General features: G+C 37.3%; 1 protein-coding gene across 2 annotated transcripts in view; it reads right to left on the reverse strand.

Moving 5' to 3' along the window:
* Positions 1 to 16,155, reverse strand: part of LOC121866550 (probable pyruvate dehydrogenase E1 component subunit alpha, mitochondrial) — a 76,799-nt gene that overhangs the window by 29,780 nt on the left and 30,864 nt on the right. For both annotated transcript variants that reach the window (XM_042366326.1, XM_042366320.1), the window contains one exon: positions 14,257 to 14,462. In XM_042366326.1, the coding sequence (XP_042222260.1) occupies positions 14,257 to 14,462 (206 nt within the window). The remainder of the gene's footprint in view (positions 1 to 14,256; positions 14,463 to 16,155) is intronic.

Raw genomic sequence — 16,155 nt, forward strand, 5'->3', positions numbered from 1 at the left:
ACACCGCCCGCCCCCGCAACCTCACACACACGCATAGCTCTCCCTCACTCAGTCAGTCTCGCTGTAAGCACACTTGTGTTGACATCAGCATTGTAGTTGCAAAAATATTACATTTCCGTGATTGTATTATATCAAGCATAGTATGAATAGAATATCACTAATATAAGAGTATTTTAACTGAAAACTACTAAAAAAACGAGTAACATCTCTTGAACATCGGAAGGTTAGGTTAAGTCTCTTGTTTTCATCATGTATTTTATCCTAATTTACATTGAAATACATCACGTTTCAACAAAAGTACTATATATTTCTGAGAATATGGAAATGTAATATTTTGCTGAAATGACGTACGATACAGTGGAAAAAGTGACGAAGCAATGACTTCGGCTTTCGCCAATAGATGTTACCGTAATCGCTTGAATGGTTTCAGTTAAAAACTGTATTACAATATACCATCCCAATTCACTTGTATAACAGTTTTTAACTGAAACCATTCGGAAAAGTTTATTACGGTAACATCTTTTGAACGTAAAGAAAGCGGCAAAAGTCATTGTTTTCGCCACGCATTTTGTCCCACATTCCACTGTAATACTTTACGCTATTTTAGCAAAATATTTCATTTCTGTGAATGTAGTATATCAAGCATTAGTATGAATATAATATCATTTAATATAACAGTATTTTAACCGAAAACTATTAAAAACGAGTAACATCTCTTTGAACATTGGAAGGTTAGGGTGAAGTCTTTTGTTTTCGCTATGTATTTTATCCTATTTTTACATTGAAATACATCACGCTTTCACCAAAAATTACTATATTTATTTCCCAAGAATATATATCTATTCAGGCGTAGAAGTTTGTGTAAAATATAAGTGTGATGTAACATTTTTTTAATTGAAAAACGATTCAAAAACATCGCACTTCTAGTCCTGTTCAAGGAGAGGACTGGGAGAAGTTGTTTGGTGCTGCCGATGGCAAGGAAAATGATTTGATGATTTTGTTCTAGTATTCTGGAAATATGGTATCGTAGTATTTATTCAAGTCAATTAGGAGCAGAATATTATTAATACAACAGTAGTGACGATGTGGGAGGAGGCGGAGGGATAGGAGCGGGGAGGAGGCGGAGGAATAGAGCGAGGAGGGGAGGCGGAGGGATAGGTTGGAGGAGGCGGAGGATAGAGCGGGAGGAGGCGGAGGGGATAGGAGCGGGAGGAGGTGGAGGGATAGAGGAGTTATGACTGGCGGAGCAGGACATGTGGATACAGCCAGTAATGCATTACGGGTGTATGAATTGCTTATAGCTATTTTTATTTATCAAGCAAATACTGTACATTACGCCCAACAAAACTACCATTTATTTCTGAGAACATGGAAATGTAATATTTTTGCTGAAATGATGCACGACATGCGGAAAGTGACGAAAGCAATGACTTTTCGCTTTCGCTCAAAAGATGTTACCGTAATCGCCAATGGTTTTCAGTTGTGGGATTATAAGGCTAATGATAGATAGAATATTATTGTAATACAGTTCGAGTAATAAACAGTTTTTTTAATCTTCGAAAAACCATTCAAAAGCAACATGTAAAATATTTTGAACAAACGAAGAAAGTTTTAAAGTCTTTCGTCACATTTTATCCCACTTCCACTCACATATAATATGTACATCATTCCAGCAAAATATTACATTTCTATATTTATTTCCTCAAATGTAATGTCCAGTATCTATACCACAAATTTTGTTTTACATTGTCTTGCTACAGCTGGTGTTTACTGGTTGTAATATTAATTTAACGAATTATTACTGCGAGGTCGACTGATGGTTAATATTTGGTCTTAAAAAATTGAACTACACACAGGTATACGGTAAATATGACATGGGGGGCCAGGGATTTTTAGGGGGCGTATAGCATACTTGATTTTAACAGTCGGCCCTTAACATACGCGGGGGGTTACGTAACAGAGATACCCGTGGATGTTAAAAATCCGCGTATATGTGCTGCCCCTCCCCCCCAAAAAGAACCTGGTCCCCCCATGTCCTTATTTACCGTATATACCTGTGTGTAGTTCAAGTTTTTAAGACCAAATTATTTGGCAAAAAATTGGGGGTCGACCTCTAAACGGGTAATAGTTTCGTTAGGTTGAAAAATATTTACCAGTAACTACCAGTAAACAATGGAAACGATGCACCAACGCACCACCAGCTGTGAGTGTCGGTACAGTTGCCAGGGCAGATCTCTTGCGTCATCATAGCAAGCCCAAAGTAGCCAAATCCATGGTATGGTAGCACAGGACGATGTAAAACATAAAGTATTCATTTATTAAAGTTTATTTATAGATACTGTACATAAATTTTTGTTCATTACATTTGAAACATCAATCTTTGTTAATTAAATTTGAAACAAAAGAAAACTACGATACCGTATTTTCATTAAAATATTACATCACAAGTATATTTTACCTTAACTGTGACTGAATGAATATAGGTATTCTCAGAAATAAATATGGAAATATAATATTTTTGCTGGAATGACGTACATATTACAGTGGAAAGACGAAAACAATGACTTTCGCTTTCTTTCGTTATTCAAAAGATTTTACCGTAATCACTTTTCGAATGGTTTTCAGTTAAAAACTGTTGTACTCGTACTGTATTACAATAATATTCTATCCTATCATTAGCCTTATAATCCCACAACTGAAAACCATTCGAAAAGCGATTACGGTAACATCTTTTGAACGAAAGAAAGAGAAAGTCATTGCTTTCGTCACAATTTTATCCCACTTTTCACTGTAATACGTACATCATTTCAGCAAAAATATTACATTTCCATGTTCTCAGAAATAAATGGTAGTTTTGTTGAAACGTAATGTACAATATTTAATATTAAAATGCAAAAATAGCTATAAAAACAATTAATACACTCGTAATGTACTGGCTGGCATCTCCACTCGTCCCTGCTCCTGCGTCCAAGGTCACCACTCCTCCCAACTCGCTCCCTCCGCTCCCTCCTCCACCTCCTCTGCCTCCTCCACCCCCTCTGCCTCCTCCACCTCCTCACCGTCACTACTGCCGCCAACAAACACAAATGTTTTGTGAATAACTGCACCTCCACTTCCTATGTACAGTACTGAACTGTACTGTGCTGTGCATTTTTACAAACAATAAACATGGCAAGAAAAGCTATTAAAAAAAAGAGATAAAAATTTCACTTTACTGTACAGAGTTCTACATAACGATAATTGTGTTTTGTAATAATATCGTGGTTATAGAAAATCACAGAATAGAAATAACAGGGCTTATGGAGAAAATAGGTTAGGTGGAGATTACTTAAATCTAAAAAATTTAGTAGTTAGGCCTAACACAAAGGATAGCACAGTTCAGAATGTTACATTCATATCTAATAATGAAATCACACAGTAAATTTTAACACTTTAATTTTGAAAAATATGAATGTAACTTGATGGGGGAGAAGGGTGATTTGGAGGCTTACAACATCGAGCTTCTTCAAGTGTTATATATCCTTCTTTTTACGATATAATCACCGAATTCTATCATCAGGAACGCTTTTTGGAGATATTCTTTACCATATTCACAGTTAATACCATAAAATTGAGAAATAGTAAGGTAAAAAATCAAGCAAGAGAAAGCAAATAAGCTGCTCATAAGAGTACAAATATTGTTCAATTATAAATCATGTAATTCGCTATCAAACACGCTGCTATAGCAGAACTCACTGTACAGTACCTATCCTCGGCGACAGGACGGGGGTCATCGGGCTCATCGTCACTCAATTCCATAACGGGTGGTGAAGTGGGGGCGACGGTGGATTCAGCTGCTTCCTCACTGCCGCCAGTGATTGATGGTGTTAAATCTCTCCTTCGGTGATCAAAGAACATGGTGATGGGGAGTTGTCGTCTCTTTCATTCATTTCTTCCATGATGTTTTTGTATGGAGCGAAAACGTCATCCATCCCTCGCATGAATTTCAGGGCACGCACCATGGAGGGGTCCATACTATAGGCCAGGTTTTTCAGTGCCTCAATATTCCTGGTCATCTCCCCCAACTTCTCCAATGTTATTTCTTGGTGCTCTTCCTCATCCTCTTTCCCTTTCGCTTCCTCTTCCTTGCCTGAGTCTACTAACTCCTGTAGATCCTCCTCGGTCAGCTCAGTGTCGTGCTCTTCAATTAGCTCCCTAATCTCGTCCTCTGCCATGTCCCGGAAGCCTTCAGCAGCCACTTTCCTTGACAGTGCCAGGGTCTTTCTGAATATTTTCATTAAAATCCATCAAAATCATTTTCCTTGTCATCGTCTTAAGCACCAAACAGCTCCTCCCAGTCTTCTCCTTGAGCAGGGCTAGAGGGTACGTGTTTTTTGAATCGTTTTCAATTAAAAAAATGTTACAGCACATGTATATTTTACCTAAACTGTGCCTGAATGAATATATTCTCAGAAATAAATAGTAGTTTTGCTGAAACGTGATGTATATCAATGTAAAATAGGATAAAATACATGACGAAAACAAAAGACTTTACCTAACCTTCGAATGTTCAAGAGATGTTACTCGCTTTTTTAATAGTTTTCGGTTAAAATACTGTTATATTACAATGATATTATATTCATACTGTGCTTGATATACTACATTCACGAAAATGAAATATTTCTGCTGAAATGACGTACGTATTACAGTGGAAAGTGACGAAAACAATGACTTTCGCTTTCTTTCGTTCAAAAGATATTACCGTAATCGCTTTTCGAATGGTTTTCAGTTAAAAACTGTTGCATCACAAGTGAATTAGGATAGAATATTATTGTAATACAACAGTTTTTTAACTGAAAACCATTCGAAAAGCGATTACGGTAACATCTTTTGAACGAAAGAAAGCGAGTCATTGCTTTTGTCACTTTCCACTGTAATACGTACGTCATTTCAGCAAAATATTACATTTCCATATTCTCAGAAATAAATAGTAGTTTTGCTGAAACGTAATGCATTTCAATGTAAATTAGGATAAACTACATGAAAACAAAAGACTTTACCTTGCCTTCCGATGTTCAAGATATGTTACTCGTTTTTTTAGTAGTTTTTGGTTAAAATACTCCTATATTTGTGATATTCTATTCATACTGTGCTTGATATAATACATTCACGAAATGTAATATTTTTGCAACTACAATGCTGATCGTCAAAAGCGTGGTTACAGCGAGACTAACTGAGTGAGAGAGCTATGCGTGTGTGTGTGAGGTTGTGGGAGCGGTGGTGTCCGTGTTCATTGCGCTCAGTTGAATGAAGCGATTTGAATGTACTTCAATTACTTCAACGTACAAATTCCTCTGCGTGCAATCCAGCGTGTTGCAAATCTGTATTATAAACCCGCATCTAATGTTGAGGCCGACTGTGTGTGTGTGTGTGTGTATATATATATATATATATATATATATATATATATATATATATATATATATATATATATATATATATATATATATATATACAGATAGACCCCGACTACGACGGGTTAGGGACCATCAGGTCGTAAGTCCGACAGATAAAAAAAAAAAAAAAAAAAAAAAAAATTTTTTTTTTTTTTAAATAAATAATCTACAATGAAATACAGTACAGTAAAAGTAATGAATAATGAGGAATGGATACAGTACAGTGAAAATAATAAATAATAAGGAATGGTTAGTGTGACTGAGCACTTACAGTGAGTTCTGCTATAGCAGCGTGTTTGATACTTGGAATTTGCTCTGCGATTTATGAATTGGACAATATTTGTATACGCGATCGCTTGTTTGCTACTCTTGCGATTTTCCTTTACTATTTCTCCAATTTTGTGGTATTAACTGTGAATATGGTAAGAAGAATATCTCCAAAAAGCATTCGATGATAGAATTCCCGGTGATTATCGTGAAAAGGATATAACACTTGAAGAAGCTTGATGTTATCAACCTCAAAATCACCCTTCTCCCATCAAGTTACATTCATATTTTTCAGGTAAAGTGTTAAATTTACTGTATGATTTCATTATTAGATATGAATGTAACATTTATTTAGACTGTGCTATCCTTTGTGTTAGGCTAACTACTAAATTTTTTTTCGATTTATCAAACTGCACGAACCCTATTTTCTCCATAAGCCCTGTTATATTTCTATTACAGCGATTTTCTATAACACGATATTTTACAAGAACACAATTATCGCGTTATAGCAGAACTTCTATTACCTTTAATGTAGTCAGCTGAATGCACTTGGGCCCCCATAATTTCTAATTATACATGGAGACTACATTAACTGAACGTTTGTTATAGAAAATCACGTGTGTCATTTGAAAAAAAATAAATAAATAAATAATTTTTTTTTATCTATATCTAGGCGATCGTGAAGTCCCGACGATTAAGTAAGTCGTAGCAATCGTAAATCAGGTCTGTCTGTGTGTGTGTATATATATATATATATATATATATATATATATATATATATATATATATATATATATATATATATATATATATATATATATATATATATATATATATATATATATATATATATATATATATATATATATATATATATATATATATATATATATATATACAATCGCCTCACTGCAGGTCCCATTCGCGTTTCCACGTTCTGCGGTGCCTGCCAGAACAGGATGCTCACATTCATGGTGGGTGTACCTTTACGGTGAAGTATAATTTTTTATTTAGCTCATAAAATTCATACAAATTATCCAGCAAGTATAATTTACATTGCTGGAATTCTTACAATTTGATGATCATTTTGAATATAAACATCATAGATTTTGCATTAGACATACAAATTTTAGATATAATGTTTACTCTTGAGTAAATATGTTATCTTTTATGAAAAATATATGATATTTATATTCAAATATTCCTGGTCTTACAAGAATCAGCAATGTCAATTATATTATCTAACTTTAGTCTGATTTATTATTTATTAGTAAAAGGTAAACAGTCTGGCATTCCACACATTTATCAAGTAGGGACATTGGTGGGGTGGGGGGGGGAGGAGGGAGGACCGGCCGACCATCTGTTACCGTGTGGAGAATATTTTTTTTATAAACTGAAGATTTTTATTTTAGCTCATAAAATTCATACAAATTACCAGCCAGAATATAATTTACATTGCTGGAATTCTTGCAATTTGATGATCATTTGAATATAAACATCATATATTTTGCATTAGACATACAAATTTTTAGATAAGATGTTTAATCTGAGTAAATATGTTATCTTTTGTGCAAAAATATATGAGTTTATATTCAAAATATTCCTGGTCTTACAAGGAATCAGCAATGTCAATTATATTATCTAACTTTAATCTGGTATTATTTAATACAAAATGTTAAAATTTATTTTTCACCACTCTTTCTCTTGAAAGGACAATTGGTGGGGGGTGGGGGGAGGTTGGGACTGACCGTGCGGCTGGAGAAGAGGCAAGGTGGAGTACTTTGATTGACGAATAGTGTCGTGAAGAATATTTCTTTTTATTAACTGAAGATATTTGTTTTAGCTCATAAAATTCATACAAATTACCCGGCAGAATATAATTTACATTGCTGGAATTCTTACAATTTGGTGATCATTTTGAATATAAACATCATATATTTTGCATTAGACATACAAATTTAGATAAGATGTTTAATCTGAGTAAATATGTTATCTTTTGTGAAAAAATATGACATTTATATTCAAAATATTCCTGGTCCTAAAGAATCAGCAATGTCAATTATATTATCTAACTTTAGTTTGAGGTATTATTTATTACTATACCTGGTTTTCCCCAAAAATTTCTCAGAGGGAAGAGCCAGCAGTGTGTGTAATGAGAAGAGAGGGAGAGTCGTGTCCATTATTTGAATGGACATTAACTTGGCGACTGTATTTCTCTATTCTTAAGTATTAATTGTGTGCATGTAACATCATAAAATTAAGATGTTATTTTTACTAGAACATAGGTATTGTGTCCGGGAAAAAGTGGAGTTTGGGGGTCAGCTGGCCTCTATTTCATTTAATCCCATATGTTATTTTATTCACTTTCTGCGTTTCTCACTTTCGCGGTACCCTGTAGGTTACATTAACCGCGTAAGTGAGGAGTTGACTGTATATATATATATATACAGTATATATATACAGTATTACCCTTTCACAGCAGTTTCACTTCGTGATTTCTCATATCTGCGGTGCCTCGCCAGAACCGACTTTCACTTTCAGGGGTTCATCTACATATCGCGCAGTGTCGGCTCGGCGCTATTTTTTAGATCGTAACCGCCTCCTCCTCCTCCGCCTGGCCAACGCAGCAGTAGGTTCGCAGTGCATGTCTCTGTTGCGTTATCACTGGACGTCATATAGCGTGTCGGACTGTGATTGGCCATGCATCCCTACCCCCCTCTGCTGCTAGCTGTATTGGTTTAAAGTAATATAGCGTGTCCACCGGGGGGAGGGAGGGAGGAAAAGGCGGCGGCAGCCTAGCCACGAGTTTCATCCCTCCACACCGTGTATCGTGCATCCATTATTCTGTGAAATGGCTTCCGCCGGTTCACAGAGAAAACCTTTCCAGCGACAATGATGACGCTATAGTCTTCCATACCCGGCTGGTGCAGGCTATGGAGCCATACATCAGGTGTATCAAGACAACATCAACACTAGCAAGTCAAAAAAGCATTACGAATTCTTAAGCGCAACCCACCACAGCCAGCCAGAGCCAGTTATAGTGACAGTGAAGGTGACTGAGGGATCTGTCAAGGAAGCACAACTGTAACTGATAGTGATGGTGATGCACCTAGTAATGGTGATTCACCTGAGTGCCAGTAATCTGCCCTCCTGTTTAGGAACCAGCCTCCATCCCGTATGCGACCCATCTCTTCTACTAACGTAAGTGTTACACTAACTTTTAGTTTTTCCTAACCTAACCTTTATTTTTCCTAACTTAACCTTTATTTTTCTAACCTAACCTCTTCTATATTACTTGTTTGTGCATACCATCATAAAGTTAAGATAAAATTTTACTACAACATAGTTGTGTGTTGTCAAAAGTGGAGTTTGGGGTCGGGCCAGTCTCTTTGGAATTAATCCCATATGTTCTGTTGTTCCATTTACCAGGTTCACTTTCCGCGGTACCCTGTGGGTTCAATTGACTCGTAATCGGGGTACTACCTCTCTCTCTCTCTGTGTGTGTGTGTGTGTGTGTGTGTGTGTGTGTGTGTGTGTGTGTGTGTGTGTGTGTGTGTGTGTGTGTGTGTGTGTGTGTGTGTGTGTGTGTGTGTGTGTGTGTGTGTGTGTGTGTGTGTGTGTGTGTGTGTGTGTGTGTGTGTGTGTGTGTGTGTGTGTGTGTGTGTGTGTGTGTGTGTGTGTGTGTGTGTGTGTGTGTGTGTGTGTGTGTGTGTGTGTGTGTGTGTGTGTGTGTGTGTGTGTGTGTGTGTGTGTGTGTGTGTGTGTGTGTGTGTGTGTGTGTGTGTGTGTGTGTGTGTGTGTGTGTGTGTGTGTGTGTGTGTGTGTGTGTGTGTGTGTGTGTGTGTGTGTGTGTGTGTGTGTGTGTGTGTGTGTGTGTGTGTGTGTGTGTGTGTGTGTGTGTGTGTGTGTGTGTGTGTGTGTGTGTGTGTGTGTGTGTGTGTGTGTGTGTGTGTGTGTGTGTGTGTGTGTGTGTGTGTGTGTGTGTGTGTGTGTGTGTGTGTGTGTGTGTGTGTGTGTGTGTGTGTGTGTGTGTGTGTGTGTGTGTGTGTGTGTGTGTGTGTGTGTGTGTGTGTGTGTGTGTGTGTGTGTGTGTGTGTGTGTGTGTGTGTGTGTGTGTGTGTGTGTGTGTGTGTGTGTGTGTGTGTGTGTGTGTGTGTGTGTGTGTGTGTGTGTGTGTGTGTGTGTGTGTGTGTGTGTGTGTGTGTGTGTGTGTGTGTGTGTGTGTGTGTGTGTGTGTGTGTGTGTGTGTGTGTGTGTGTGTGTGTGTGTGTGTGTGTGTGTGTGTGTGTGTGTGTGTGTGTGTGTGTGTGTGTGTGTGTGTGTGTGTGTGTGTGTGTGTGTGTGTGTGTGTGTGTGTGTGTGTGTGTGTGTGTGTGTGTGTGTGTGTGTGTGTGTGTGTGTGTGTGTGTGTGTGTGTGTGTGTGTGTGTGTGTGTGTGTGTGTGTGTGTGTGTGTGTGTGTGTGTGTGTGTGTGTGTGTGTGTGTGTGTGTGTGTGTGTGTGTGTGTGTGTGTGTGTGTGTGTGTGTGTGTGTGTGTGTGTGTGTGTGTGTGTGTGTGTGTGTGTGTGTGTGTGTGTGTGTGTGTGTGTGATGGTACATGCACAACTACACAAAAGAAATACAGTTGCCGAGTTAATGTCCATTCAAATAATGGACTCAACTCTCCCCTCTCACACTACACTACCAATCTTCCTCAGAGAAATTTTTTGGGAAAACCACTAAATTTTAATAAATAATACCTCAAACTAAAGTTAGGATAATACAATTGACATTGCTGGATTCTTGTAAGACCAGGAATATTTTGAATATAAATGTTATATATTTTTGCACAAAAGATAACATAGTTAATTTGAGAAAAATTTTTATCTAAAATTTGTATGTCTAATGCAAAATATATGATGTTTATATTCAAAATGATCATCAAATTATAAGAATTCCAGCAATGTAAATTATATTCGAACGGTAATTTGTATGAATTTTTTGAGCTAAAACAAATATCTTCAGTTAATAAAAAAAAAAAAAACTTCACGGGGTAGATGATTTGGTTGGGTCATTCGGTCCCTCCACCCCCACACCAACCGTCCCCAGGAGATGTTGGGATAACCACTAAATTTTAATAAATAATACCTCAAACTAAGTTAGGATAATATAATTGACATTGCTGGATTCCTTGTAAGACCAGGAATATTTTGAATATAAATGTCCATATATTTTGCAACATAGTTACTCTGAGAAAATTTTTATCTAAAATTTGTATGTCTAATGCAAAATATATGATGTTTATATTCAAAATGATCACCAAATTATAAGAATTCCAGCAATGTAAATTATATTCTGGCAGGGTAATTTGTATGAATTTTATAGCTAAAACAGGCAGTCAGGCAAGGTGGGGCAAATCTAAAATAAGCGTCCGGCAGGACACTCATGATATGTGGAAAAAATCGTGTTAAGTGAAAGTTCCCATCTGAGGCACGCTATATATGTAAAGCGTTAAAGTGAAACGCGTTAGCGGGAAGTAATACTCATATATATATATATATATATATATATATATATATATATATATATATATATATATATATATATATATATATATATATATATATATATATATATGTAATAAATGTATTTAGTAAGTATGTACAGTAATTCTTTTCACTCAAATCCTAATGAAACACTATTGAATTAGAATACTGTAGCTGGTGTAAACAGTCGGAACAGTCCCACCACCGATTGTCTCTCGTGAAGCAAGCTTAAAAATTAAAGAAAATACTTGCAGTGTGTTTAATATATTACAGAATGTTATAAATAAGTAAATAAACAAATAAATCGGTAAATCCATTTGAAGTAAATGAAACAATTGTGTTCGACACCGACATTAGTTCCACTTAAATAACAGACGTTTAAGTGAGTCACTAGTGTTTGCACTACACCAACCGGTAACATTTGATGCCATTACTTGAAGTGAATTGGCCTTATTTTAAAAAACCAATGATGTGTAAACAGCACTGGTCAATGGGATGGTTGGTAAAGGACTACTGGGTCAGTAAGCTCCCAATGGTAAGTGTCACATTTGGGGTACCGGTCTTTTACAGCAAATAGAGCTCAAAAGCTACTTTTTAAATGGAAATTTTGGGGGCCGTCTTATACACCCCGTCGCCTTGTAGGCCGAGATATACGGTATACTTATCACAATGTTCCTAAAAATACTTTAGGTTCCGTGTTTATTCAAGACATCTTCAGGTCATGAGACCCACTAATCCCTCACCTAAGAAACGGTGACCTAATATTCCATCAAAGGTCAGTAATTTGAGACCACTAATCCCCCCCCACCCTACCTCCACCTGACATTGGATCAGGTCAGTTACAAGAGACCCACTAATCCCCCACAGCTCCATGGGTGTGAAAAATTAGTCTTTGCTGTGAGACATATCATAAAGATTTTTAACTTTAAATATATTTATTGAACCAAATGTTTAGATAAACTATTCTGGATTATTATAGTAAAGAAATGGAGTTTCTAACTTAATTCGAACTGCATTTATGAACTCTGGTAGTTTAGACTCAAGGAAAACATCCCCAGCACCCAGAAACATTCTGGGGAAGAGGGTTAGTGTCCATCTGTGCAAGATGTATAGTTTAGACACTCGGAAACTTTTCCCAGTAACTGGAAGAGATTCCCGGGATAAGGAATATTTCCGGGTTTGAGAAAGTAGTCTGGTTAGCTGGAAATCTTTCATCACCAGAAGTGCTCTGCACCAATTGTTCCAGCTAACGGGGGATATCACTGTATTTATGTTTTTGGCCTACTCGAAATTACGAGTTGAAAAATTACAATAACAGAGTTTGCCCGGTACGAAGAGAGGTAACATCTAACTTGGCGACCTTCAAAGTCCACATACACTTGTTCATGTAAGGTAAATGAAAATGAATCTTTGTGTTGTATAAATGTATGGATTTTATGTCTATTTATTCATTACAGTATTTGAGTTATTTAGACATTATTTAATCATTACAGCAGCAGGATATAAAACTTGTTTGGTCTCTTCAGGGGTTCAGGAATGGAACCTGCTTTTCCCGTAAGTTATTAATATTGTTATGTCATGTATTATAATGTTACACAGGAGGGCCAAATGGCAAACAGAGCTACTAAAATGCTTATGGGTTCAGTTGAAATTCGATAAAACCCTCATTAATTAAGTGCAGCTTTGGTTTAGGGTCTTGTGAAATCATATAACATTTTAATGGTTTAATGGCTAAACGTATACGTATTACAATATGGAATGTGGACATGGGATTGGTTAACTTAATATATTAGTATTTGTAAGATCCTGTGAGTAGAGGTAACAACAACAAATGAGCAGGTTCGTTGACTGCTTCAGAGGGAGGGTTAGGGTTCACAGTTCAAGATTTTACCTTACACTTATAATAAATAAAGTGAATTTACTGTGAATAACAATGTCAGTGGCACTTTGCTTAACAAATGATAAATTAAATATAAAATAAACTAGTGTATGGTATATCATAAGCTGGACCTAGACCATTCAAAGTTTCTGGTTCAACTCTTCATAACAAAGCTTCAGTCACAGTAATCTAATTTTTAAACTCTCAATACACATATATAACACAAATACACAACAAATGGTCACCTAATAAAATCACTAAAGCAGTACTGAGTAAGTGTTCCCCAAGTTCAGCAAATGTATGTCTGCCTTGCTGGGAGTCCTGGCCGTGTGTGACTCTCGCTGGCAGCCAGACTGAGGGATCTCAAACCTACCACTATCTAGTGTGGAAATTAATTTGGCTTGTCCTCGATATAAGTCAACTATTTTTAACAAATTTTGTCTTTATACATTATATTACATAGAGCAATAACATTATTTAGCAACAACATCAGATACATTATCATCTTATATGAGGTGTCCGGGGCCAGAAGGGCGAACCGACCATTTCATAGAAAATGTGATTTTTCCAGACTCCAGCCGAGTACAACCGTCCAGACCTCGTGGTGTAAAAATCTAAAGGAAATTCGACTTTATTCCCCCCTAGCATGCGGTCCAAAGTTACGTGATTTTGACAGAAAAACATGCATACCAGGTCTTGGGCTCCGAGCCAGGAGTTGGGGGATCATACCATTAATTTATTTCAGAAACATAGTCTCCTTCATCATACAAATCTAATGACACCCAATATGTACAAATTTTCGTACACATAGAGGGTGGTATAGACCGATCAACTTTAAAGTCAATTATCTCAAAAGTAACATTTGGTCCGTTAGCCCTTCTTGCCCCGGACGCCTCATATCAGTACACTTTATATTTAAAAACGCTAACATTAAACCCAAACACCAAATCGAGTATGCATACCAACACACACGTAGGTAACCACTCAACTACTTGTAACAATATCAATATACGATCGATCACTTAGCGATGACTGTTTGAGGTCCCTAACCCTATTGCAAAACGATCATTGCCTGTATAACTCAAAAGGTATAGCAAACCTGAAGACAATTAATTTAATAAACTTCCACAAGGTGTTATTATCCACTCACCTGATTAGCAGCACCGTCACCATACAGAGACACATTGATGCCTCCATTCTCTAAGTACTTGTTGGCTAGAGCAACACCCGCACCGACGGGAACCTGTGCTCCTACGATACCATTACCTCCGTAGAAGTTCTTGGTGTACATGTGCATGGATCCTCCCTTGCCTCGTGCCACGCCTTGTGTCCTCCCCGTCAGCTCAGCCATGACACCTGCCACAAACACAGTCTTCAATTCTAAGATGACACTGTTCAGACATTATCATAACATACGACATTCAAACAGTCTTAACTACAATTCTACATACATGAGCCATATTTATATATAAGCATCCTCACTTCCCCATTTTTTTTATAATACAGGTACTCCTCGACTTACGACCGCCGCAGTTGTACAGTGTATAAAATATTTTTCAAATTACGTATTTTCTAGTACCGAAACGTTTCCGTCCCATATGACAGCATGGGCTGGGACGCCTCGTGGTGTACAGCATCCACGCGTAGCCTGCACAGTTGGTGTTTGGCCGTCGTTGGTGTTAGTGATCGAGCGGTGTACTGACAAAATTTTTGTTTCTAATTCCATTTAAAATGACTGGCAAGCATAAAAGTGAGAGTTCTGGTGGTGCTGATAAGAAAAGGAGACAGTCAATTACTTTTGAGATGAAAATGAAAATAATAATGCAATATGAAAATGGAAAAACATTAGCAACCATTTCACGCGACCTAGGCGTCTCTCACTCGACGATATCAACAATTAAAAAATTATTGAGGCCCCGTGTGCATTCAGCTGACTACATTAAAGGTAAGTGCACAGCAACACTTTATTAATTTTTCATTATTGATTACTTTTACTATACCGTATTTCATTTTAGAATTTCTATGTATTATTTTCGACTTACGACCTAGTTGTCGGTCCGGAACCCCCGTCGTAAGTCAAAGACAGACTGTACTATAGATGACAAAGATTGACACAGCTGAGAACCTGCCACCTTGAATTCCAGGACTGACCCTCCACATTTAGTTCGCAACTATTCACCCACTAACCCGAGGGAGGAGGAAGAATATCTGAGCTACTCAGCTATTACTTCAGTTCAAAAGCTGGATTTCAGGATAAATCTTATAATTCTACTTTGATGTTCTCCCTTAAGAGATTTTCATAGCAGCAGCCAGCCAAAAAAGTCGAAAGTGGTGCTATTACAATGGCACCAAAGGCCAAGCAAACATTTACCCTTTAAGAGATGTTAATCTACTTATTAAAACAAAGGTTGGCTTACTAAAATGAGCACACTGACCTATCTCCCCTGTACCACACAATTCTCAGGTGTTGTCCCTGGCTATTGGAGCAAAGCTCAATCAGTGTCCAATGCCTCTGGTAACATGGGTGTTACACAATCTATAAAACAGTTCCTTGTGGAACCATCTTCAAGAACATTTTGAGCTGTCATTCCAAGCAGAACAGTTCACAAAGGTAAAAACTTAATAACAAATATCCACAAGGAGCTTCTCTCCCAGCTGTGACACCTCAAATGCTCAGGTAACCTACATACTGTACCACTCTGTGATGCATCACAAGCCTTGAACCTTTAGCTGTCTCTAAAAGAGTTCAGACAACAAGAAAAAGTTAAACATGAACCTTCATACACTAAAAACAAAGTGAAGAGAATACCTATAAACCCTACATGATAGTTCATGAGCCAGCCCTTAGATGACCCTGCCCGTCAATTGATTGAAAATGCCCAAAGGAGTGCCACCAGACTGGTATCCTCACTATGGCATCTCAGCTAACCAGAGATTAGAATGCCTGCAACTGCCTAGCTAATACTATAGACAGGCAAGGGGCGACCTATTTGAAGCTTATAAAGAAAGCATAGGGCACTATGCAGTCGAGTGTTCATACCTGGAGGTG

Source organism: Homarus americanus, unplaced genomic scaffold (genome assembly GCF_018991925.1).
Source record: "Homarus americanus isolate GMGI-L3 unplaced genomic scaffold, GMGI_Hamer_2.0 scaffold32583, whole genome shotgun sequence".
Taxonomy (NCBI): Eukaryota; Metazoa; Arthropoda; class Malacostraca; order Decapoda; family Nephropidae; genus Homarus; species Homarus americanus.